Here is a 27,411-nt window from a genome sequence, read left to right on the forward strand (position 1 = left end):
TTGAATGCTTTTATAAATTTCACTCCTGAAATGTTCTTGAATTAGACCAAACCATGCACTTTTGTCTCTCTGGGGTCATTTAAAAAAACAAAAAAAAGCCAAACTTAGCCTTTAGGCCTTGTTTTAGATTGCCCTTTTCACCCGTTTACCAGTACAAAGTAGGGCTCATGATGAGTTGGAGGATTCTCTCTGCATTTCTTTGACTCAGCGTGTCCTCTCAGACGGCCATAAACAGATGCAGTCTGCACTGAGAGGTCACAGACGATGGGCAAGGAAAAAGAGGTTAATAAATGAAGAGAGATTTATGGACGCTCCGGTCGTAAAACTGATTGTCTGTGACATTGGGAGTGATGCCTGGGAGTACATGCAACATATGACACACACACACACACACACACACACGCCAGTTACAAGATACATGTGTTAAAATATGTATTTGTTAATTATGTTGGTGTTTTTTTCTATAGATCTACAGATGAAGACTCAGCAGCATGGATGGGTGGGCTTTGAGCTCTTCAGTAATCTGCCTGTGTTTTTTTGCTTAGAAAACCAGAGGACCTATTGATGATCTGTCCACCATACACACTGCTCTGTGAATTACACTCACACACACACATACACACACATTCGGAGTGTAACAGTAAGAGGAGAAGGAGACATCAAGGAGAAAGAGAGAGAGACTGAGAGCTGTGGTCAGATGAGTAAGCAGAGTTCTGCTCCCGACTCTATCCCACAATTCACGGCTGAGGGTCACTCAGTCCTGGTGTTGTCATGGTAATGAGAATTTAATAGCCCCTGACTTTCTCATATCTGTGTGTATGTTTTTGTAGATGTGCATGTTATATGAGTTGTCTGTTGGGTCGATGGCTTTTAGTCATGTAATCACACAGAGCAGCAAACCCCCCCTTTGCCTTCACACCCCGGGGACGTTTCTGTGCAAATTTGTGTCTGTTGCATTTGGTCTATTGACTTCCATCAAAAATATGTTCAGTTGTTGACCACCAGTCAGGAGGGGTATAGTGCAGATAATATGAAGTGTAATAAAAAGTTAAGCTTAAGTGTTTTATTTCGTAAAATCAGCACGTCTTTATGTTATTTATAGCTTTACTGCACAAACAATCGATTTCATTATCAGTTAATCTCTTAAGCATTTATTTGATTAATTGTTTTATCATTTAAAGATCAGTTTTGTCCAAACTGTAAAAACAAACCAAAGATATTCAATTTACTGTGATCTAGATCTGTGAAAAGCAGCAAATCCATCCATTTTCTGTAAGCGCTTATCCTTATCAGGGTCACAGGGGGCTGGAGCCTGGATCACAGCTGGCACTGGACGAGAGGCGGGGTACACAGCGGACAAGTCGCCAGCTCATCACAGGGCTGACACACAGAGACAAGCAGCAATTTTTAAAACTGTATCTGAAAAGCTGAAACTAGGTAACCAAATAACATTTGCCTTGTACATTACTTAAGTGATTAATTAATAATGTTGCTGATTATCAACTGTTGCTGATTAATTGACTCATCATTTCAGACACTGTCTGAATTATCCTGGTGTGATAAACTGCCCTCATAGATTAAAACAAATCCTTTCAAACACTGTTTGCTTGCTTGAATAGCAGGCGGCACAGTGATGCAGTGGATGCCACCGGTTCAAATCTCAGCTGACATGCACTTTACAGGTTAATTCACTTTAAATTGCCCGTAGGTGTGAATGTAAATGTGAATGGTTTCTCTCTATATGTCCTGTGATGAATTGCCGACTTGTCCAGAGTGTGAACCCTCTCGCCTCGAATCTCCACTTTTCTCACAAATTGGCAAATGACGTTGGTGTCCTTCAGAGCAACACTTTATTAAATTTTAAAAGAGACCAAACAACAAGAAATAATTTGAGAGTCAATTATGATTTGTAAGCACTCGCTACTGCAGGCCTTATCAGCCTGACACATGCTGTAACCTCAGTTAGTTCTGTCAACAAACCAAAATCTTCTGGCACCCGAACGCATCGCTACAATATGACATCTGCAATTGTTTTTTAATGTTTGAAACTGAATTGAAGCATTGTGGATTTTAGTGTGTGTTTATAGCGATTTGTAGCCCTCCTCTGCCAATACAATACCACATTATATAAATTAAGGCATGGTCTTGTTTTATTATGTTTTGTTTCTGTAGTTTCAGATCATTTCTAACATGTTTTTGGTTTTTCAATCATGCCACCCACGTTCACGCCTACAGGTTTTTTAGAGTCATTAGTTAACCCATAAACCCACATGTCTTCGGGCTGTAGGAGCAAGCTGGAATACCCGGAGAGAAGCCATTCAGTCGACTGGAGAAACCAAACACTTACTTTACATCGGGCGTTTCAGGTTTTTTGTGTTCTTGCGGTCACTGTAGTTTCTCCTTTATGCTTGCAACAAAAGGAGAGTGGGTGGTGTTCATGGTTTTAATCTCATTGTTATATCAGCAAATAATAACGTGACTTTATAATTATTAGCATACAGTAATCAGCAGCAGTCATTATCATACAAAACAGATACAATGGTGAACTTATAGGGTAACTTAAAACTTCTATTTATGGAGCATTGTACTGGTTAATAGTTACACACCACCTCCTCCAGTTGCTGTTTAGAGTCGGCATGAGTGTGTGATGAAGTGTCTCAGGTTCACCACAGGTTTCCCTTTAGGCCACTGCATATTAAAGATTATAAAGACCGGGTCTCATTTCCTGAGTGTTTATGTATGTGCATATGGTGTGTAAGCCTACAGACACACACACACACACACTTCTAACAATAAAGAGGGGCCCTGTTGTTGGGGCTGTAGCTTTTGATCTGTCTCCCTGATGAAGATAGAGGGCACAGCTAAATAATACTTTCATACATACATGTTCCCCCCGTCTATACCTCCAGGGCTCCAGAGAGAACAGGCTGAGCTTCACAATACTTTACCCCAGAGAGGCCTCAGCCTGCTGGTCTCCTGATGGCTGCACCTGGCCCCTACAGCTTGGACATCTAAAGAAGGGAATAAAATTGTGCACAGTCCACATCACATTAAGCAGATGTCTATCCATTTCCTTATTCATACAAACTGATGCGTTTAGGGACATTGTGTGTTACCCTTCTTGACTTTGGGGTGTTTTTCCCCTGCTGTTCTCGTCCTGCGTGCATGTGTGTGTGTCGTGAGGTATCATTTTTCACCCTACAGGGGCTCTGACTAACCCTGTAACCAAGCCTCCCCCTCCTATGTAATGAATGGTGGCCTTTTTCAGAAAGATCATACAGAAATACTAACTCTCCTCCTCTCACTCGTCCTCTCTTTGTTTGATTTTTGATACACATTAGAGTGAACGCTGCTGACAGCTCTTGCCCAATGGCTAATTTAGACATCATTTCATACAGTGATAAGGGGATTTCTTCCTCTGTGTCATTACATATTCATATCCAGTCAAGCTGATGTGTCAAAATTCATTATTTCACCTTTCAACAATAATTAATACTGCATGATATCCATGCAAAAGTAGCTCCTTTCTTTCTTTTGGATTATTCGCAAAGTCAAGGCATCAAGTGTAAAAATCAATCAGATCTCTGCAGTTATTTGTGCAAATAAATCAATAATGAAGTTTAATAAAGTCATTAATAGAAAGTTGTAACAATAATGATGTCATAATTTGTTAATACATTAAGTTAGGTATAAATACTCTGGAGCCATTCCCCAGAAGATCCAGGGGCATATCTAAAGGGTGCCCCGAGGCAAACTTATTTGGCTTAATTGGCCGTCCCATTATCCTAAATTATGATTGGCTATCTGCCTAGTCAGAGGTGAAACCAGAGTTCGGGGGCAGCTCCTTGACGAGTAAACTAGACTTTTGTTCATAATAAGTTGTTAAATGTTATAGAAATGTTCAGGATGGCTGACAAATATATCTTGGGCTGTGTCCCAAGAGCGACCTAGTAACATTTTACTGTAGCACAATCATCGGTGGACCTGAGGCGAGCCGAATGACACCTGGCTGCTCAAACAAGCTACATCCACGACACAAACAAGCAAGATTCACCCTCAGTACAGTTGTCCTGAACGGAAAATTAGCTATAGAGACCAAAACTATTTTTTGTACCAGGCTGTAAACATGTTTATTTCTACTGTGAAGTTGGACATTTGAACATGGGGACTTATGGAGACTGACTCGTCCTGTAGAGCCAGTCTCAAGTGGTCGTTTGAGGAACTGCTGGTTTTTGTTTTTGTTTTTTTTGGCACTCCTGCACTGGCTTCACTTCACAGCCACAGAGTTGGTGTGTACTTAGTGTGTACCTGCACTTCATGTCACCCCTAGATAAGTTATAGCCAAAACTACAAATTTGGCACAAAAGTCACTACTAGTGCTCCTACCATATCTGCCATATCATTCATTGTACAATTTGTGTTTGTGTTGATTTGTCCTGTACACGTGACATCTATTGCACGTCTGTCCGTCCTGGGAGAGGGATCCCTCCTCTGTGGCTCTTCCTGAGGTTTCTTCCACCTTTTTTCCCTGTTAAAGGTTTTTTGTGGGCAAGTTTTTCCTCACTTGAACCGAGGGTCTAAGGACAGAGGGTGTCACTCTGTGTAAGGATTGTAAAGCCCTCCGAGGCAAATGTACTTTGTGACTTTGGGCTATACAAATAAAATTTTATTTGATTTGATTTAGTCACTACTGAATTTGTCAGGAGGAGAGAGATGAGTATCTTAATTTCCTTATTTTTTCATCTGCTTTCTTCTCCTCGTTCCCTCCTTTTGCTGTCTGGTTGGTTTCAAGATCAACACCTATAATTGGGCCAAGTGGGACAGAGACTCTTTCAACTGTCGTCCCCCCCACCTCATGGTGGTCTAGCCAACACAAAAACTGGGTCCATCTGGAGAAAAATCCAGATGTTGGACCAGTGTTGAGTGTTGAACATGGAAGCACAACTTCAAACCTACACCACCTTCCATCTGCCCCTATGTATGTATGTGTGTGTGTGTGTGTGTGTTGTATTGGAGGAGGCTGCTTCTGCACCGCCCCGTCGGTGTGTGCGGTGGGCAGCGTCAAGCTCATTCTGCCCCCGGACTGGTCCTCTCTCTCTCTCTCTCTCTCAGCCCCTCACACACACACACACACATGCACACACACAGATGTATACACACATACAATAGGACACTAAAAGGAGGCAGGCCTGGGTGCTTCAATTAATGACGGATCCCTCCCGTGGACATTTTTAATGCCTCCTTGGATTTTTTCTTATGTGGCTGTGGTTTTGCGCATAGAGGAGCTCCGGACGCTGCTGAGAGGTGTGTGTGTGTGTGAGTGTGAGTGTGTGTGTGTGTTTGATGCTTCATTTACGAAGATGAAGATTACCGCTCGGTGAATGGGAAACACCATCACAGAGGCATCGCTACCTTTCTCGCATCCTGACCGACACGCTCACCTCTCCGTTGGCGAGATTTGCGTACCCGAAGCCGGAGCCGGTGTCTGCGCTCTGCGGGGCCGGGCGCGCGTCGTCTGGGAGGAGTAGGGAGGATGGAGGCGTTTTTTACAGAGGTAAGCCATGGAGAATGTGTGTCACTCTTAATCGAGCTTAAAACATTAGTGACATATGAAGCGATTCACGGTGTGACAGAGCCAACGTTTGCACCGATGCACTACCTATATGCTGCAATATGCTTTTATTTTTTTTTATGGTTTTCTATTGATCCACATCGGGTTTGGTTACGGCAGGTGTTGCTTTGCTTCTGTCGACTGATCCTCTCCAACAAAACCCAGCAGGAATAGGCCTTTAGGAATAGGCATGCATATCTGTATCGATTAAAAACTAAACTATTTTATTATCACTGCAGAGCGTTGTTAGGGCCTGGCTGCCGGCTGGCTTGGTGAATTAATTCGGAGCAGAGCTGCAGATAAATTGGCCAAACGAGAGCTGACACACGGGCTTTTGCATCCATAAGGCTGGCTCTCGGATTAAAGGCAATCTGTTAACGCGGAGGATAGACCGTGTTGGCCTCCCACAACATGCCCCCCCTCCTTTTTTTTAGTGCACTGTGAATGGGAAGGATGCATGGGTGGGTATGGGTACATGGCTGCAGGGATTGTGGAGGGGGTGGATGAAGAGGAGGAGGAGGAGGGGGAGGATGGTGGCTACCTGGAAAGTGGAAGGATATCTGTGTGGATGGATAGGTGAGATAAGAGGGAGACATCTAATTGAATATTAGGTAAATCAGCTGTTATTTATTCAGCCTGCTGCTCATTCCTCCACTGCATGCTGGGTAAAAACTCACAGGTTTTCACCTTCAGCATCCTGGGATTTGTTTGACAAATCGTCCTCGCGCTTGTAGAATCAAGCCTGATGGTTTTTCCATTCATATCCACGGTGGCATCCAAGCCTCCCCCCCCGTATATTCCTTCCTTCCATCCTTCATTGTCACCTCAGGAGATGCAACCCTCTCTGCCTCTTCCCCCCTCCGTTCATTTCATGTGTTTTGGTCCACACAATCTCATAAAAACGCCGTCTTGTCTGCTGACTTTGATGCCAATATCCATCCTCTCCAAGCTACTTATCCTCCCCCTTCCTCTTAAGTTAATCTGATATGGGTCTAAATGCCTCTCACATTGGCAGTGATGTCATGCCATTTATTAGTATGTGGGAGTGGTTGTGTTGGTATATATGGTACCGGGGCCCGTGGTGAACACTGCTATCAAAAGAAACACAGAGGTGTGATTCATTTAATCTTGACAATAATGTGTCATATTAACAGTGAAAGGAAGTAAATGAATGCATGATCTAAACATGACAACTGTCCTGATGATCATACACGAATAGTTAAATGTGACAGCATCTCCCTTGCTCCATTTCCCATCAGTCTCTCTGTAATATATTGATCATAGCATCGATTAGCAGACCACCACATCACCAACCACGCAGCCCCACACGGCACAAACACTTAAAGCATACGCGAGACCTGAAATTGGAGCGACTTATTGAGTTATGATGTTCAGGCCTGCAGTCCTGCATAAGCTGCATATCTGATATTCAGAAACATGACTTCATGCAGCGTGGCTGCTGAGTAATCTGTCCTCTCTGGAGGTGTCCATCCAACGTCCACTTAGTTTCATCCCTCTTCTGTCTTCACTCCATGCCGCACACTTATATCCCTGCGTTCCTCTGCTTATATCTATCCCTTAAAACCAGAGAGAGTGAGCAGCTGACCTCTCTCTCTGGCGCCTTCTCAACCCAGGCAGAAAACATGATAGCTGGCCGACCAGCCAAGCATGAAATGTCAGGTGGCAGTAGACTACTGAATAATCCCCTCATATTCAAACTGGACTGGTTAGTAGTGGAATATGGATGTTGTAGTGAAATAAATACAAACAAAAATAGTTTTCTAACACCATGCAAAAGTTAGAGGATAATACAGGGGATACATTTTAATATTGGAGCAATGTAACGGCATACACTTGACTGAACACGGCAAAGAAGTAAGGCGATTGTGATGTTTGAGTATTATCTGCTAAACAAAGGCAGGCCTAACTACTACTGACGAAAATCACAGAAATATAAAACTACACTCAGTACCAAAGTTTAACTATAATATCTTGGACCTTTAAAACTAAAGTAGTGTCTTATCTATAGAGACTTGTGTGTGATATGTAATGTGTAAAGCTTTGTAAACAAGCTAGGATAATTTTTCAAAAAAATTACAGTTTTTCGGGGACAAATGATATATTAAACTTGATGCCAACTAAATATAAGTACGTTAAAATTAAAGTAAGTATTACTTTTTTTATGTGCAGAGGGAGTAAAATGTGTTTCATGTGGGTTAGCATTTGAAATATTTGATTATGCTATCCTAACTAAAGTTATTAGTCATAAATCAAAACTTAAGTAAAGAGTAGTAAAAAGTTTAATAATTTAAGTTAATTTTGTGTTATTTTTGTTTACAGTTTACAAGTAAAAGTTAAACATATTTACAAGCTAACGTTATTGTCAGTCGGTTCAGTTATTGTGCTGTGTCTCAGTTCAGCTATGTAATACACAGCGTACAACATGTACTTCATGATGTAGTGCACTAATTTTGGAAGGGCTGTGCGTCTCCATAAATATCACAAATGACAATCGCAACATTTGAGCTCTTCTTTAACATTAGTACTACCATGACTGCCAAAATATAAATATTAAACATATATACAACTTACATTTGTATATAGAAATATGCACCACAACTGCCTACCACGCTCAACTTTTTGACCGTTATGAGTGCACAATACGGTTACTCACAGTACACTGCATTTGACCATAATTGACTGTGTGAATGCACTTATGTACTCAAAATAACAAGTTTAAATATGTAAGAACGTGAATTGAGACACAGCTATACTGTAGGTGGCACCCACAGGGAACACACTAAAATATACCAACATACCAACTAGTTTGAGTGGTGTAACTGGTTTTAAGTTAGTGGTGTGCAAGTCTGCACTTAAACACTTTGAACTTGGACAAAGCAAGTCAAGTCAGCGGTCAAAGCATCATCTCTTTTTCCCGTTCTGTTAACTAGGGCATTAGCCAAACTTAGTATTTCATTGCAATGCCTTAAAAGTATTTGAGAATAGAATAAAATACACAATAGAGTAAGAGAGAAGTCCTTTAAGTAAATTTAAAAATCTACAAGTGCATCTGCAGATGAAGACTGTGTGAGGTGATCAAGAGCTCCAGAACAGGGCCTTGGACCTTGGTGTAGAACAGAACAGTATAGAACTTGTTCAACAGGGTGGAAAATCATCTTTGGCTCATGAAGACTAACATAAAACAGGAACAAAAACATTTAAGTAGTTGAACAAACAGAACAGAGATTTTATTATTGCGTTTACCAGAACACAAGCTGCTTTTATGAAATGGTGTGGGTACCCTGGGCTGTCATCTCCAGAATTTCATGTGTGTTTGTTTGCGTCTGCGTAAGATGGATGACATTTGGTCTCAGGGGTGACATTTTGTGTTTGTGTTGGTGTGTGTGTGATAGCTCTGGACTCGATTACAGGTGCACAGCCACGGTGAACTGATAACCAGGAGACCGACGCATGTGGATGTGGAAAGAACAGCTTTGACACATTATCTCAAGTCTGCTGTCATTGTCGCTGTATCACATCTGCCTGTTCATGAGCTCACTTTCTGTCGTGTCTCTGGTCAGGAAACAGTCCTCTCCTCTTCTTCTCTCTCTCTCTTCTTTGCTCTGATGTTTTCATCACTGAACCGTCTGTAAATCATCATTAACTACTGTGCAATTTGTTGAGTGGCTGCTACATACGCCACTGAGAACAGTTATAGGGCAGTGAAAGCTGAGGTTGATTTTTCATGCAAAGAACTTGCTCGGCAGTAAAATATTAATCATCTGGATGCATTCTATATGGTCGCTTGCCTGAAAAATTCATGGAAACAAACAAATGAATCTCAGCTCTTGATCTGTGGAAGGTGTCTTTTCGTTGCTGTAAATATTCAGTCTTTTGTGCAGCGCATTTTGACATACAAAGCTCAGGGGTAAATTTAGCAGTGTCCATAGATTGTGGTGCCAATTTATGCAGGATTTCATATGAAATGCATACTGCAGGAAGCTGGTTCAGAGGAGGGAAGGGAACAGTCACTGGAGATGTGTGACCTATATTCAGCAGCTCCAAACGCATTTGTTCTGCTCAGGAGCTACATCAGCTTTGCTTCTTCCTCTCTCTTTCTGCCTTTCCCTTCCCTCTGATGTTCTCTCGCTCCCTGCAGCCACTCACTTGGTGCTTCTCCATCTAAGTCAACCGACCACTTTCGGTGGTTGCAGCTCCGCCAGTCTCCCTCCTCCTTCTGGCATTTTTCCAGCTCTGTCTCTCCTCTCTTCCACCCCTCTTATCCTTTTATTCCTCGCCTCACTCTCCTGCTTGTTCTGTATGTGTAGGTGTGAGACTACAGCTCTGCTTCAGTCAAACTGCATTAAAGCTATTTTACAGTGTGTGAATTAAACAACATCTCCCAGAATCCTACTGTTCTCTTGAAATGCTGTGGGCAATATAGCTTATTGCCACAATAAGGTCTATAGTTGCAGTTTAAATGAGCAGTGTGTAGGATGGTAGTGTCTAGCGGTATAGTTGCTGATTTCATCGACTCTCTAGAGTCAGTGTTTGTCTGTTCTGGCTACAAACATGGTGGTTCAACATGGTGGAGCCCATGTAAGATGACCCATGGCCAGAGGAACCAGAGATAAATAAATAAATAAATAAACGTTTATTTCTGCTGTGAAGTTAGACATTTTAACATGGGGACTTATGGAGACTGGCATTACCATGTTTATATTAACGTTTTTTCTTCCCCCAGATTGCATCATTTCTACAAACTACCTCTAAAAACATGCACCAAACATAAAAATAGTAAATAAAAATAAAACAGTACATCATATCCCACAATCCTTTTCACCTGAACACCATCTCCCATCATCCACCAATGCTTAGAGGAGAGAGGCTGTTTCCATGGTGCCCTGTTTCCACACTGTTGCCGTGGAGTCTTGTTGCCAGGGTGTTGGTGTGTGTGTGTGTGTGTGGGTGGGTGTATGTGTGTGTGTGTGACTGTAGTTTTAATCCAAGATGAGAGAGAATGTGATAATTAGCAGACTGCTTAAAACTGGCTTCTCAAAGAGGATTTGCACTGTAGCCTACATAACACGCTCACACACATATGTACACACAAAATAACATTTAACAGCTGCTTCTCTCTGCTGCCTTTATCCCTGTTTGTAATTTAGCAGTAAAGTCTGATCTGCTCTTTACTTTGGATAAATCATTCAGGTTATCTGTCTAAAGCTATCCCAGAATAACAGTAAAGCAGCCAAACAGGGAACATGATGTACTTAAAACTTGTGGCATTTCTCTATCTACATTAGCTCTGTGTAAGAGAGCTTTGACCTGATGACTTCTGAGTGTGTGTGTGTGCCACATTAGGCAAACCACAAGGACATTTTTGTGGTTTTGAAAGGACTGCAACTTATTATCTGACACTTTAAAATGTCACAGCGGTGCAGTGGGTAGCACTGTCGCCAAATTGCCCATAGGTGCCAATGTGCGCGTGAATGCTGGCCAGCGTGCACCCCGCATCTCGTCCAATATCAGCTGGGATCAACTCCAACCCCCCAGCAATCCTGATAAGGATAAGCAGTTTTGGAAAATGGATGTAAAATGTCAGAAAATGTCTAAAACTCAAAGGTATTCAGTGTTGTTTGAACAGTATTGTTTGAACAAGTTGTCAGTGATCTGAAATGCCACATGACAAGCTTTGGTTTCAGCCCATCAGAGTCCAAACTTAAGTCCTTGCAGTGCTGTTAGCTGTATTTATGACCTTGGCACTCTTTATACTACTCAATGTTTTGGTCAAATAGCGTATTATGTGTAAACTTTAGGAAATAAGCAAACCTTTTATCCTTTTAGCAATGTTTAATGCTGGATTTAAACATTTAGTTTTGCTGCAGGCAAACATTTTATCATTCTGGGCAGAAAATCACAAAAATACCTCTGAAGTTACATCCTGCTGCTAGATATAAAAAAATGTTTTTTAAACTTTTTTTCCCAAAGGTTTGCGTACAAGAGCGCTATGTGAATTCTGGAGTAATGTGCAGCATGTTGAGATTTCAAATGGGGCTGCAGTGAAGTTTGACAGTCTTAGAGTGAGATGGAACGAAAACCACGATCCTGGTGGACTGTAGACTTTGGCACACTTGGTGAAGTTTTGCTTTTTGTGGTTGGAAAACCTGACCACAGAACGTGATCACATATCTCTAGAATACATTAAACAATACAGATTAATGGTAGGCAAGAATATAATATGATCTAAGGGTCGATTTCTTGGTGAAGGGTCAAGAAATGGAGATAAGTTGGCGGAACGTGTGCTGTTCGTAGTAGAGCAATAACAAAAAGAGACAGGAAATAAAAATTTCTAAATAAAACATCCGGCAAAATCATAATTAGCCATCCCATAAAACCTTTGATTAATATATATTTATAAACTTTGGGATGTAATTTTCTGTTTTTTGATACTGACTTAAGAATTTTAACAGAACATTATCCAGGAGGTTAAATATAATGAACAAAACATTTCATTTGTGACTTTGTGGATGTTTCTTTTTGCCTCTTTTTTTGGCTACAGTGTTGAATTTCAACTCTAATCTCTTTCACTGACAGATGTGACTCATATAGAACCGGTGACACTCACACACACACACATAAACACTTTTGTAATCTGCTGAAAGCTTCGCTGTCCTGATTGTATTATCACCTTTAATAGAATATTACTGACACAGTTTGGGTCGCAGACACAGGCCAGGGTGCACGAGAGGAGATCAGAGAGACAGTGATGTAAAACAGTGATAGAAGCGGGTCCCTTTAACACACACACACACACACACACACACACACACACAAATTCACCTGCATCATTTACGATAGTAGAAAAGAAAGATATAAAAGTTGATTTTGTGCATAAATTCCTGGATTTATGTAACTACTCTCCAATCCCAATGGTGCTTGAGTAAAAAAATCTCAGAATATATTACAGAAAATGGGGACACAAGATCTGAATATTAATATTGTGATCATTTACATTTCAATGTAGCCTGTAGCATCCTGTAGGTTTGATGTGCTGCTCTTCATTTTCTCAACTGTTCTGCTCTTGTGCGTTTGGGTCTGAAACCTGCATTCAAATGTAACTCATCAGGTTTTATATTTGACATGAATGCTTGTCATTCAACGGGTTTGTTTTGAGAACACTTGCTACTGTTAAAGATAAGAAGCAGAATCAACCAGAGGGAATGTGCAGTGAAAGTGGGGGAACCAGTGACTGGGTTAGTGGTGGCTGGAGTCCAAGAGTGCAGATGTTGAGACGATATAGAGCTGGATGTAGCAGGAGGGTGGTAGAAAGAGGTTCACGATTAGTCAAGAGTCACACAAAAGCAAAGTTACAACAATAGAATACTGAGTTGGAGGTAGCGTTACCACGAGGGAGATTTAATGATCTGACAGAGTCTGGAAGGTTGAACCAGTCTCTACGCAGCAGAGGTTGATTGGTAGAAGATGCTCAGATGGTGAGGTGATTAGGCAGGTGAGACATACAGCGACATATACAGAGAGACAGAGAGAGACAGACAAGACAGACATAGACAGAAGGGAGACCACATGAAAACACTGGGAAGGAAGGAAGGACGGAGGCAAACAGCCTCCACTTGATGGTTAAAGATCGACCATGACTTATTCCCTTTAATAAAGTGAGTTTGTTTTTTTGTTACTAGAATTCAAATGACAGAAATTAATTAAAAAAATAAAGGTGCTGACTTTCTATTCTGAAAACAAACATGACATTCATTAACATCAAGCTATCACATCAGTCTAATTGGACACAGTAAGCTCAACTGCACTTGTAACATTAATTACAGAAACAAGCCCTCCATCCGGACCTTATTGACCAGAGTACCGCCCCTTCCCCGCCAGCCTCACATAAGGCTTGCAACCACACCCACATCTGTTCTCCTATAAGACATCCATCATTGTAGGGATGTTGCAGGTGGTGAATGAGGTTGAGGTGGAGCTTGACATCTCATGTAGCAAACAATGCACTTGTTTTTCTCTCCAGATTTGTCGCCTGATGTGTTAAAAAGTGTCATCACGTTGAATTATTGATGGCTGGTTATGTTTTGTGAGTCTTGGTTGTGTATCAGGTTCAACACCTTGGTGTAAGTAACTGTAGTTAATGAGTTTACTGACTCTGAGAGGCAGACAAACACACACACACACATTCAAAGCCATCTCTAAATGGACCCCTGACCTTTTAGTCTCCAGAGTCCTCCCACTGTGTCCTCCCACGTCCATGCTGGTCTTTAGTTTTCTTCCATTAGCTGCTGACTGCTCAGCTGTTTCTCTTATCATTTATTCATCTGTCTCGTTTCTGTCATTCTGTGTCTTCATCATCCTCATCCACTTTTAACCTATGCTTCCATTTTCTTTTACAGTTTTTTCGTGTCTCCTGCTATCATCTCCCATCGTCCCTCTTTTGTCCTGTTTCTTCGCCATGTCTGTCTCCTCTCTCGTGTCCTCCTGTCAGTCACAGACAGACAAGATGTTTCTGTCTGTGAGTCACTCCTTTCCTCCATCTCTGTCCCTGTCATTCATTTAGGTCTCCTTCATTTATCATTTTTCTTTACTTCTGTATTCTCCTCTTTTCATTTAGCTTTATTTTTAGCCACATGGTTCGTGGTCCCCAGAGATTGAATCCTACTGATTTTGGCAATCCTTTGAGTTTTCATCTTTAATCAGGTCAAATTTTAAGTAATTACTGTGATCAGGGTACAGCACCATATTGTAATGTAGCACTAAAATAATGTCGTTTTACAGTAATGCCAAGGTTGGGTTAACATGAAAACACAGTACATTGCTGTAATGTTACTGTAATTGTCAATTTACAGTAACTACAGATGATCTTGCAACATTGTATTGTAATTTTACATTGAAATACTGTATTTCTGCAATGATATGTAACTGCTTACTGTAGAAACACAGTACACTACTGTGATTTTCATCTATGTTATTGTAAAATAATTACTTATTGCTGTGAATATACTGCAAGTATTAGGCAGTAATTCACTGTAAAAGCACAGTAATACATTTTACAGTAGAATATGACCAATATGAAAACTAACAATACGTATGATGTATGATGTCAATATGAGAGTGGAGGCACATCATTAGCTCATGTCAACTATCTGCAGCACTCTTGTGTTTTAAATAATGCAGCGAAACATTAAACAAGCTTTGGCTGCAGTGCTGACACAGTGTATTTTTCTCCTAACGTTGCAGCAGCCGGGTGTGATTGGTTTGATGGGTCACGTTTGAGATTATCTTTGGTCACCAAAGCTTAAAATGTGCGTTTGCCACATTTCTTAGACAATGATCAACTTGTCACAAAAGTTGATCATTGTCAAAGAAATGTGAAACAGAGTACAGTAGTCTGATTTATAACTCACTGTGTCCTCTTCTTTTCTATTAATTTCCCCTATATTAACTGAGCAAACACATATGTGAATATTTGGGATAGTATTAACCCTTTCCTGACTTAGACTGCTGCTTATTTTTATCTAACAAGGTGTTTTGATGCTCGGTCGATTTATGAATTTGCAGTTAAAAATGTGTCTACGCCCGCGTGCATGAATTGTATGTTTGGATCGGGGGGTCTGTGTTTGTCGAGGCGAGGGAGGGGTCCTCCATCAGAGAAGCAACGCTTCAATCAAATGGCACGGGTGTCCATGTGATCGCCCGAGCAGAAACAAGCCCTTTATCAGACACACACACACACATACATACAGCTGTTCAGGAGTCTGGATCAAATGCTCTGGGGATGCTCTCTTTTGTATGCTCAGTAATAGAAGATTATTGGATGGTTCGGATTTTCTTAATCGTTATTCCGTTTTTCTTCTTTGTATAATCAATCCTGCCCATCTTCCCTCCTCATAGAGACCTTGCCCATGGAGAAGGTGGACATATATTATTGATCCCGTGGATTGCACTGTATATAAGACACTCAGCAGATGTTTTGATGTTAAATACAAATCATATATTCTTCACATTACTTTTGACAAAGGTTATAGATTTCCTGCCTTCCAGGGAGTTCTGTTTGCAGTGTGAAAATCAAATTACCGAGCTTGGAATTGCTTTAGATAGACAAACCTTCATGCTTAATATTTGCTTTTATTACTTTGTAAAAGACATTCAGGGTCTGTCTTTGATGGGACTCTTGTTTCAGAGCCAACAGGCAGAGCATTCACAATCTATGTTGTCAGAAAATCAAACAAACGAGACAATGAGCAAACACAATCTCAGTTTGGTGGCTTATTCCATTCCATTCTGTCAGCCAGCATGAGATTTTAGTTTGATAATAATCATCCGCTAAGCATCCATAAACATCTATTACTCATATAGGTTTGGCAGAATAGCTGCCACGTTGACAAGTGGTGCGTTCATCCAATCAGGTGCAGAATAGAAACATGCCTGAGTGGAGGGGGGTGGGAAAAAAGCAATAATTTAATGTATAGCTCATTTGAAATGACAAACTTGAAAGTGAACCACTGTTCCAAATGCTTGCATGAAGAAATGAATCAAATAGCACTCCTCCTTTCGGTGCTCTTTCAACTCCAGGAACGTAGTGTGAGATATGAGGTCAGGGGTCATGTTTGAGGGTAAAGTGACAATTGAGGTTGGTTGAGGTTTAATGGAGCTTGACGAAATGGTGATGGACTGGAGCTGGAGGCTCGGGTTTGACTGCGGTTCGGTTTGAATTTCACAAAGCAGAAACCGGTGTTTTCGACATACGTGAACTCAGAAAGCAGTGAGGTTTGTTGTCATGCATGGCCATTCCTGTTCGTCTGGGTCGGTAATAGACGGAGGGGGGAGGGGACGAGGACACAAAGAGGAGGAAGAGGAGGAGGAAGAGGGTGTCGGTGGGTGTAGGTTGTAATGCTGGCAGGTCATTTATAACCCTCTGTCTCCCCTTCGTTGCATTTGCTTCAGAGATAGCACACGGGTCAAGAACATCGATCTGGGAGTGGAGACCAATTTACTTAAAGAGGGGACAGATAGAGCATCAGACAGAAAGCATAGACATGCATTGCAATCTGGTTTATGGGAAGGTAAAGAAGGAGAATGTGTTTCAGGATTATCAGGATTTGTACTCACAAGTATCGGAGGTTTGAAGTGGAGTCAGAGGTCATTTTATCAGTTTAAACAGGATGTAGTGAAGTGTCGGTGAACTGTGAGCATAGATCCTTAGGCCGGTGGTCATCAGGTCAAGTCATGGCTCCGCCATCATTACAATGGCTCTGTGTGTTGGAATCTGACAGCTGGAGTTAGGGACGAGACAGGCTGACTGACTGCAAAGAGAGAGAGGATCTAGAGGAGTGATGAGGGGGCTATATATAGAGAGTCGCTGTGGAGAGGACAAGGGAGGACAAGGGAGGGTAACTAAATTTTTAGTTGTCAGAGTGATTCTAGATGTATGAGGCATGTTTACGCCAAGTTTGGGGTGAATTCGGATTAAATGTAACATGCAGTGAGTTTTAGGTCTTAGACTTTAATGTAAGATTGGGTGAAGTGGAAAAATATTGAAAACACAAACACACGACCACAATATAGATATACACAGATTGACGTTACAGAGTCTACAGGTGCCTACATCTTAGTTTAGCTTGCTTGCTTATTTCCTAATGGAATAAAACATTCAGAACAATGTTGTCATTAGTGTATAATCACCTGAAAATAAGAATTGTTGTGTTTTTATTACCTTAGATTAAGACCTTTAAATCTACAGTCATGCGTTGTCACCATGTTGAGCCGCCATGTGTCTTTATACCGTCACTGACCAGGAGACATTGTTTCAGTTCACGTGCTCTAAATGAATTAAATTAAATAATAATTTATATGGTTAAGGTGTGTGGGACTCAAGTGAGTAATGGTGAATGAAATATCCCAAACTATGATGTGTATTTTTGGGTTTCGTTCCACTGATGCAAATGTTGCAAGAGTTAATCTCTGTGTCCAAAAGCTTTCAGACATTCTTCCCCCTAAGCCTCACCTTGAGCTACCCAACAGTGTGTATATATAGTATCCTGTATGTGTGTGTGTGGATGATTGCCTGGTTAACTCCATAGCCTGGGGCCCGACTGGTTTTCTATTTTGTGTGTGTGTCAGATTGATACAGAGTACAAGAAAGACACAAAAAAAGAAAGAAAGAGAGGGAAATGAACGACATAAAAGTTGTCAGGGGGTGCTCGGGGCTTTGAGACCATCTGTTGTTAAACAATTCATTTCAATCCCTCCTCTGTTGCCCATTTCATTCAAATGCACACATCTGGTGTCTTTTCTGGGCTCAACCACCCTCTCAGGCTTTAGACGTAATAATAATCACGTCTAACAACAAGAAAAATGTTGCATGGAATACAGTTTTAAAGTTTTTATTGTTTTCGTTATCACTGAATCAGTTAATAGTTTAAAGAGTATACAACGTCAAAATGTTTTGATCAGCAAACCCCAAAATATTAAAATATTTCAAAATGTTTTGATCAGCAAACCCCAAAATATTAAAATATTACAGTGAGAAAAGGAGAAAATCTTTTAGAAACTGATACCTGGGAATGTTTTGCATTTTTGCCATATTATAAGATCTGCTTTTTAACACCAATTGTAATACCTGTGTCTTCTGTTGACATTTATAAGTAATCTATACATACAGCATTATTATTGATACTTAAGTAAATTAAATTAAATTCCTATGACACTATTTATATTTTATTTAACCTTTATTTAACCAGAAAAGGTCCCATTGAGTCCTGGCCACGACAGCCAGCAGCACAAACTAAGAACAAGTAAATTAAAACAAAACAGACTTTGTGTGTTTCAACACATCGCAAAAAAGAAAAAGAAAAGTGCAGCACAAGCTGTGAATCCAAAAATATCAGTTTAAACAACAACACCTCCATGATTCTGTCTTCAGGTCTTTCAACATAGATTTAAAAGCATCAAATAAATCAGATGTTTGAGTTTTATAGTTTCTGTAATGTGCTGACGATCCAAACCTTCTCTTCCAAATTTCTTTACGAACATCTTCTGAGAAATATAAGAACATGAATAGGATGGGAGCAACCCAATAATCACCCGTTATATCAAAATATATCAATCTGAGTGCCATCATACCCGAGCATAAAGCTGACAGTGGTGATACTAATGTTTCCTACAAAATATTTAGTAGCCTGTGAGTGTTAAAATGTGAATTATTGAGAACCTGTAACCATTACACATTGAATGTCATATGTCTGTACTATCCATTAAAACTAACACTAACCCCCCTGTTTTGTCTTGACTTAAAATCGGGACTCAAAATCATCTGATATGGAAAGCATTAAAAAGCATTGACAGTTAATCAAGATTACTGTTTATCTTTGAGTTGCAGCTCTAAATAAGCAGTTGATTTTGATTGATTATGATGTAATTCACACCACTTGTTCACATCCCCCAGAGCTCATGCTAATGTACATTTAAAATGGGTACAATATACTAACTTGTACAAGCGTAGCATGTGGTCCATTTCCTGTCTTAACACTTCTTCAGTAGCCCTGTTGACCGCCTCTTCTTCTTCTTTTTCCTCTCTGGTGTCCTTTTCTGTCATACTGTGCCCCTTTTTTAAGGGTTGGAGGTCAGAGGTCAGCGGCTGTGTGAAAGAGGGCTTTGTCTGTGTGGAAAGAGCACACTTCCTCTGACCCTGAGTCAACCACACACACACAAACACACACATACTTACACACAGATGTCAAACATTGTTGCCAGTCCAGATGTTAAAGTCTTCGTCTCTCATTAAACACATCTGTAACATCTGCCTGTGCACCCATGCACACTCATCATACATGTTACATGTTGTGGAAAAATCTAAGTGACTGTCCGCCTGAACAGAACAGGTTTGTACGACGTGTTGCACCACCATGTTGTAAATCAAAAGTGTTGATCCAAATGGTCTGAAGCTGGTCGACTAGATATATATATAAGGTTTAAATATCTGGATTATTCTGTACATTTTCAGACAGTCTCTCCTTGAAGGCATCTTACTGTGGCATGTGGCTGCAGATTTAGTCGAAGAAAAATGACAAAAGAGAGCCAGAGAGACAAGAATATTTTCTCACCTCCACACTGCTGACTCATCATGGTATGAAAAGGGTGTGAATGTCAGTGAAGTGAAGTTAAGTAATACTAATTAAACGCCTCATCGTACATTGCCACTTAACACAACAGAGTTTCATTCCATGTGTTTTATTTTAAGTGGTGCGGCTCAGAAGATCGATTGTTCGATCTCAGTCCAGTCTCCATGGTGAAGTGTTCATGAACAAGATACTGTGCTGTGAATGTGATCAACTCCCTTCTGATGAGCAGTTGGCACCTTACATGGCAGCCATTGCCGTGAGTGTATGAATGTCTGTAGTGTAAAGGCACCTTGAGTGGTCAGACTCCAAATCTTCCGCTCTAGTGATCTTCTTCCGTACTGGTTGCACTTACCTAACTTGAGTCTTTGTGTGTGTCTGTGATCCAGGGGGCCCGTGTTTGGGTCAGGGAGAAGGAGCAGCTGCTTCCTGCCACAGTCAACTCCTGTGCAGATGGGACTCTTGTCATCACAACCGACTATGGAGAGGTAAGTAATGTAAACACATGCACTCACACTGTCTCTTCTGATCATGTGTGCACGTAGCACATTATCAAGTTATGTTGAGATCAAAAAGAACTTAGTCTGGACTTTGTAACATTTTTGGTAGTTATTGCTGAATATTTGTGATTCTGAGGTTATCAGGTGCACAGAGGGAAACAGACATGGTATGTGGAAAGAGAAGCACAAACCTGGTTGATTTATACATTTCTTATATTTCTTATAAAGCTGAGACTTGACTCATTTTTATCTCTATAGATGTTTTTTGTCTTTTAAATACTCAACATCACTGATGTTTTTTCATACAAAACACCTTCTGTATTATGAGAATTGTATTATTAACTCGTCCTGTTTGAGTACAGAGCAATGCACCTGCAGAGCAGCTGCACCACACTCACCTCCTGTAACATGAGTCTCATGTCTTAGCCCTAAAACAGCATTTCTTTTTCTGTAATCTAAAAACATCAAAAAAGTATGCATCTGAATCTTAGCTGAGTTATAAAATCATAGTGCACCACAGAGCGCCTCTCTTGCATGGCTGAGGAGTGATTGACACTGAACAGTAGAGGAGGTTTTACCAGCATCTGGTTCATAGATAGTTTAGCTGACTTTGCTTACATTAAGAGTATCTAGTCAGTTTTGTATTTTGTAAAAGTTTACAGCATGCCCGGTTTGTGGTTGTGCATTGCTCTGTGTACAGTCGCCTCAGGGGGTTCTTGACTGATTGATTCAAATCATCGACGTTTAGCAGGCGGCCCTAAAAGATCCCCAGCTGAATTCAAACAAGAGATCACCACAGCAAGCTTTGACAGGTGGGAAAATAGAGATTGGTCGACATGCAGAAAAGGGTTGCAAACCCAGGCTGCTGTGGTAAGGACTCAGCCTTAGTACATGGGACTCATGCTCTGGCAGGTCAGCTACCAGGATGTGGGTTTTCATTCAAACTGTAATGATTACAGTATATACTGGATAAAACTGCAAACACTGTGAAGACGGGAGATGTAAACAGTGTCGGCATTAGATTAGATTATGAGCAAAAGCTGCAGCGGTTGCTCGTAATATGTCATCTGGACGGTGCATAAGCTTTCAGATAAAGGTCAGAGTGAAGGTGAAGCTGCTGTGCAGGTTCATCCTCTCCTGTGCGGATCAATAGAAACCCCCGGTCATGATGCTCCACTTTCCTGTCCCACTTCCTCCTCTTTCTCCTCCTCCTCTTCTTCCTCATACATATGCAAAATCCATCTCTGACACACATGCAGCCTCCAGAGGAGAGCTAGAATAGACGAAGAGCATTGTGCACATGCTCGTTTCAGGATGTCAGATATCAGGACAGCGTTTCTTGTAGCTGTTCTAAATGGCACCCAGCCGGCGGCGGTGGCAGCGGCACAAGTCCCAACCCTTTAATACCACACCCCCCCTGCCAAAATAATGAAATTGAATGTGTGAATCTCATTATTAAGTATGTGTGTGCCCATCTAATCTGTATCAGAGCAAGAACACGCACACATCGCTCTTTGGATTTAATGCTTTTCTTTTTATGGCTGATGTATTTGGCACACACACAAACGCACACATGCGCTCTAGTTGGCAGCATTTAGATGAAGCTAATAATAGACTTGGTTCTTTCGCCTGAATTCAAGAGTCTCAGTCTTCTTTTTATACCCCCCAAAGAACAGCCACATTTACACTCTCTCTCTCTCTCTTGCATGTACAATGAATTCATGTTTCGGGGGCCTTAAAGGCATAAAACGGCCAAAAGCTGCCCTAAAAGCATCATCCTTTGATGTAGCTGCTTCACGCTCGCGTTCGAGGACGCGGCGGGGACAGACAGGCATTTCCCAAAATAGAGGATTGGTTATAGGAGCAGGCATTCTCTTCGCTCTGGATTATGAACGTCCTCAACCTCCCCAACCCCCATCCAGCTCTCTCTGCCTCCCTCTGCCCCTCGCTCTCTGTATGCTGTTGGTGTTTAAATGTTAGCTCTGCAGGAGGTGGTGAATATTTGATACAGTATCAGCAGGATGGGGGGGCTTTACCCTGTTACAACAGGATTTGTATTCGAACAGTCCCAGGCTCCACATCATCCCCTGTTGCTCTACCTCTGGTTCTCTTGTCATATATAGCCGAGTGGAACCCCAGAAACATTTTAATAGCCTCAAGAATTAAAATACTGAAAAAAATATGCAAGATTTAACAGCATTTAGTTTCTCTTTTCTGTTTGCTACTTTCCCTTTTGCATACTCTGTCCCTAGATGCCATGTCACTCTGGTTCTGTAATCTACAGACACTGACCCAGTTCACCACATTAGCAATTCTAGGTTACAAATGCTGTGGCTGCAATACTACAAGCCTTCGTGTTAAATCAGCACAAGTATCAGGGGTATATGTGCAAGCCTTTACATCATTCATAGTCATTTTTTTCAAACTCACCAAATAAGCAATATTCTAGCCTGCTGCTCACCTGTGTCATATCATGTAGGAAAAAACATGAAGTTTGCTTGACAGGTTTCATTTCTGCCTACATGCTGACTAATATTTTGATTTTTTTTTAGCCCCTCTTCTCTAAGTATATCAATGTAAGCACCTTTCCTACATTACAAACTGCACAATCTCAGCCTCTTGTCATAGAAAGGTTATACTGCATGGGTGTTGCTTATTTAACAGGATAGAAAACCTGTCAAGTGACGTGTTGCTGCTTGACGTGCCAAGCAGCAGTCTTGGGCAAGTGTGAAAGGTTTATTGCAAAGTTCAGGGGGAAGTGATGATGGTAGATGGCTGAGCAGAGATGAAGCAGAGTCATCTAGAGATGGTGTGAGGGCAGCTAGATGAGAAGATTACTGGGTGGAGCAGGCGGGCAGATAGGAAGTGTTGATCCTGAAGGCACACAGTAAGTTAAAGCATATAAACACAAGGAGCATATAAACTGTGACACTGAATGGAAACCTGAAGCTGATGAGTGTATGAGTGGATGGTTGGCAGGTGTGCAGACAGGAGCAGGTGAATTAAATGCTGTAATGTGTGTGCCAGAGGGAAGTCACACTCTCTCTGCATGCTGTCATGACCTTTGATTGACCTGCAAAGTCAAAAAAGATATTTGTGTTAATATGAATGCCAAAACATAAAACAACAGTGCTTGTTTGTTTTATTAGTTGCACGGCACAATGACACTTTTCATTGTTGATCTGGAGTCAAGCCTCCTTAAAGCAGTCCAAAATGAGCCCTAAGTCCTCATGTCTATGACTAAAAGTGTTCCCAGTCCAGTCTACACTGGATTTTTGAGGCCAATACTACAATTAATCTCAACCACAAACAATACTATTTGTCATATTTCAGTCACTGAGGCCATAAATGAGGTTGGAGGAGGAGGATTGGTAAAACCTCAGATCATGCACAATATTTCATCTATGATCTGAGGTTTTACCTTTTTAACACTGTATAGCTTCCTGCATATACGATTAGATTAGATCAGATTAGATACAACTTTAATGAACCTGTGGTGAAACTGGGTAAGTTACGAGCTGGATATAGATAGATATAGAACAAATAGATGGTATGGACAATATAATGAATTGATGATGTGAACGTTTGTTGCTTTATTTTGTCATATACGTTAGTTTAAAGAATATTTTTTGAGTTTTACTTACTTAAATACGTCATCTGTGATATTATAATGAATCAATGAAAGCTTATACTGTACTTCCAAGCACAAGCACTGACAGTAAAAAGAATGGACAGCGTATGCGTGACGTCACCTGTATGTTTCCCAAGAGTCGTTATTAAGCTCAAAATCTGTGGCGCTGGCCGCTGTTATATTGGTAGTCCTCCATCTTCTGACTCATCATTGGCAGGCCTGAGGCGAGCTGAATGATGCCTGGGTGCTCAAACAAGCTTCTTCTTTAAAAGCACCCATCTGTCACACCGCCATGCTGTTAATTCTGCATAACTTTAAGCCTTAATATAACTTGAACAGGTGAGTTATATAAAAATTCACCCTCAATACAGGGGAAATTAGCTATAGAGACCAAAACTGTTTTTTGTACCAGGCTGTAAACATGTTTATTTCTGCTATGAAGTTGGACATTTAAACATGGTAACTCATTCTGTAGCCGCCCTTAAGTGGACGTTTGAGGAATTGCAGTTTTCTGCACAGTCATTTAGCCATTGCTATGCTATTGCTCCTGGTCTTGTTGCTTTTCTGGTCTTGTTGTCATGGATACAGCAACAGAGTTAGCACCAAGCTCCTCCTTATTTATCCTGAAATAGTGATGTCCCAATGTATACCTCATTTTACACCCACACAGGAATTTATGACACACAGGAAAATATGTAAACACAGACAGAAGGCTAAAACACACACACACACCTGTATTTCTACACCACACACACACACAAACATGCATCTATACAAACGCAGGTTACGTTAGTGATGAGTTATGGACAATGTGTGTTATGTGACCTGGATTTCATTAGCTGGCGTGAAAGCTGCAGCGGGAGCTCACGCGAGAGAACATGCTGCAGGGATGACGTACTCGTCGTGTGCACACAAAATGCCTACAGACTTGGACACACACACGCACACACACATGCAGACACAAAGCTGACACACACACACTGTCAAACGCTCGTAATGAAAAGTGCAGAAATGACTTCCTTTGTCTGAGGCCGCTCTTTGATCTCTTGGCCCACATTTTCCCTTCATAGTTTCATATTTCCAACTGTCTGAGGACTCTCGCTTAGTATCACATAATGAGATTAACTTAACTCGGTCAAACTGACGCACAAAAACACTGATATGCAAACAGGCTCACATATCATCTGTCTCTCTCTTGCTCTCTGTGTCTGCATTTCACCTTCCCTGTCTCTCCCTTATCTGTGGAAAATGAAGCAGAGGTCCCCCCCGTGGGGTGGGATGAGTGTGGGTTGCCGAAGGATGATCACATATGAAGGGTGGTGAACGGGTGCCTCCGGGCAGAGAAGGTTTAAATGAAGTGAAAGCTTGTTAGTAACATTTTTTTAGGTCTCATTGAGAGGATGCAATATTGAACGACATTTTAGCTTCACCAGCTTCAGGCTTGTGTTAAAATGTTGATAAGTGAATGATTTCATATGACTTTATGACAAGGAAATTAGCCTTGTTTGCAATATTTTCTATTGCATCATGCTGTAAGCATGTGCACATGAGCAAATCAATAACCCGGCTCTTGTAGCGAGTCCAAAAGAGCTCTCTATATAACACTTGACTTGCACAACACTGCTGTCTTCTGTAGCTGCTCCTTTTGCCTCTCATATAATCTGATCTGAGTACACCCCCTCAGTGGTCCCTAATCCTGTGGAAGTCTGCCAGTTCTGATCTAAGGTCAGTGAAGAGAGCTGCAGGTGTGCACAGCGCCGTGTGATACTGTGTCTTTCACTGAATAAAGGTCTGCAGAATATATAGGTCACTGTGCCCATAGCTCTCTCCTCTCTCTCTCTCTCTCTCTCCATGCTTTATCTGCATCTCTCTCGCCCCCTCTCCGCTCTCTGGCTGCTGCTAATATGTGAAGTCAGATGAAGAGGCTTGTCTCTCCTGGCTCTCCTCCTGAATCATGCAAAGCAGCTTCAGACATCAGAGGGCTTTTATATGAAGGATGTTCCATGCGCTGTATGTGTGTGTTCACATGAGTAATAAATCAGGTTATGGGATGCATCAGTTTTTCCTGGAAGAGAGAAGCAACAGAAAATGATGAAAGGGGAAGAAGAGGAGTGTGTCTCACCAAAGACAGAACCTAGCAACAACATTGCTGTTGTTTTTTTGGTGCGGTGAAAGGTTAATGTCAGGATGCTAACATGCTGATGTCAGGTATAACATCAACATCTGGGTTAAGATGTGTTTACATGCTATCATTTGCTAATTAGTTAATAAATGTTTGAAGTCGTCAACCCAAAAAAAATGGACAAATTGATGATGGTTCAAGATGAAAAGTTAAAGTTTTATTCATCCAATGATTGATTTTTTTCCAGCAGAGACATTTCACTGTTGCTAGAAGAAGATTCATCCTCTGGGGTCCATGAATGTAATCCACCCAATAATTTATTTCAATCTGGACCAAAGTGGTAGACCACCTAACACCGCAAAAGACCTTCTTTACTATGAACATAGGCACTGTACTTCATTTTAAGTCTGTCACATATGCAGTGTCAGAATTGTGCATCCAATGTGTGTTAATCCACAGTTTAATTAGTCCTCTACAAATGAAATATTTACTCATGTTTGAGTTTTCTTACGCTGCGCAGCCTTTTTAGGAAATCAGTACTGTAACGTTGAAACAATATTAGTTCAGTAATGTGAGGGTTTGGGTTTGAGTGCATGGATCTATCACTGAGAACGGGGATACGGTGTTAGAGGCGGGGCGCTGTTCATTCTTCATTCATTCTTCTTGATTTCCAGGAATAAAAATACACAGATCTTCCATTTATGCCTCTTCATTATGGTGTTTATCCCTCCGCTAACTTGAATTTAGACGATTATAGACTCAAATTCTGTGAAATGAGTCATTTAGAGGGTTGTTAAGCTAAAAAAAAAAACACAGCTGCTTCTTTAACAATGTAAGCTTATGGGAGAAAGTATTTTTGTGCATCACGTGACAGATGCTTTTGCTGTTTCCCCAACACTTTTCCTGGGTCACTGACAGGGCAGCAAAGTTCTTTTCATGGAAAACACAGACAAACACCAGCCTTATCCTTTAAGAAGCTTCCTCTCCCACACAACATGTCCTAATGTGAGACATACTGAGTTGGTTAACGATGTTGGACTTCTACATGTTTATGCACTCTGTGTTTTTCTCTCACGAATCCCATGTCTTTTTCTGTTCCTCTTTCCAGTGATGAATTATTGAACGTCCAATTTTAGACTCTCTGGCTAGTTATAGTTATTGCGTGTGTGTGTGTGTGTATGTGTGTTAAAAACCCACCAGAGGGCAATGAAAGAAGAAGACAGAGACGTTTGCAGAAACCTTTTTTTTTTCTTCCACTTCAGCTGCTTTTTATTTCAGTCGCTGACACACTTTCTCACTTCACAGCACCTCCTCTGTCTGAATCATCTGCATCTGGTTTGTCCCCGAGTGGTTTTCCTTAAACATCTCTGTTTTATCTGCTGTTTGAGCCTTTATATTCGGTGTGG

General features: G+C 41.1%; 1 protein-coding gene across 2 annotated transcripts in view; it reads left to right on the top strand.

Moving 5' to 3' along the window:
• Window positions 1-5,105: 5,105 nt before the first annotated feature.
• Window positions 5,106-27,411, top strand: part of myo10l1 (myosin X, like 1) — a 49,354-nt gene continuing 27,048 nt past the window's right edge. For both annotated transcript variants that reach the window (XM_019254494.2, XM_019254495.2), the window contains exons 1-2: window positions 5,106-5,554; window positions 20,142-20,240. In XM_019254494.2, the coding sequence (XP_019110039.2) occupies window positions 5,534-5,554; window positions 20,142-20,240 (120 nt within the window). In that variant the 5' untranslated portion in view covers window positions 5,106-5,533. The remainder of the gene's footprint in view (window positions 5,555-20,141; window positions 20,241-27,411) is intronic.

Source organism: Larimichthys crocea, chromosome XXIV, assembly GCF_000972845.2.
Source record: "Larimichthys crocea isolate SSNF chromosome XXIV, L_crocea_2.0, whole genome shotgun sequence".
In the NCBI taxonomy this organism is placed as follows: Eukaryota; Metazoa; Chordata; class Actinopteri; family Sciaenidae; genus Larimichthys; species Larimichthys crocea.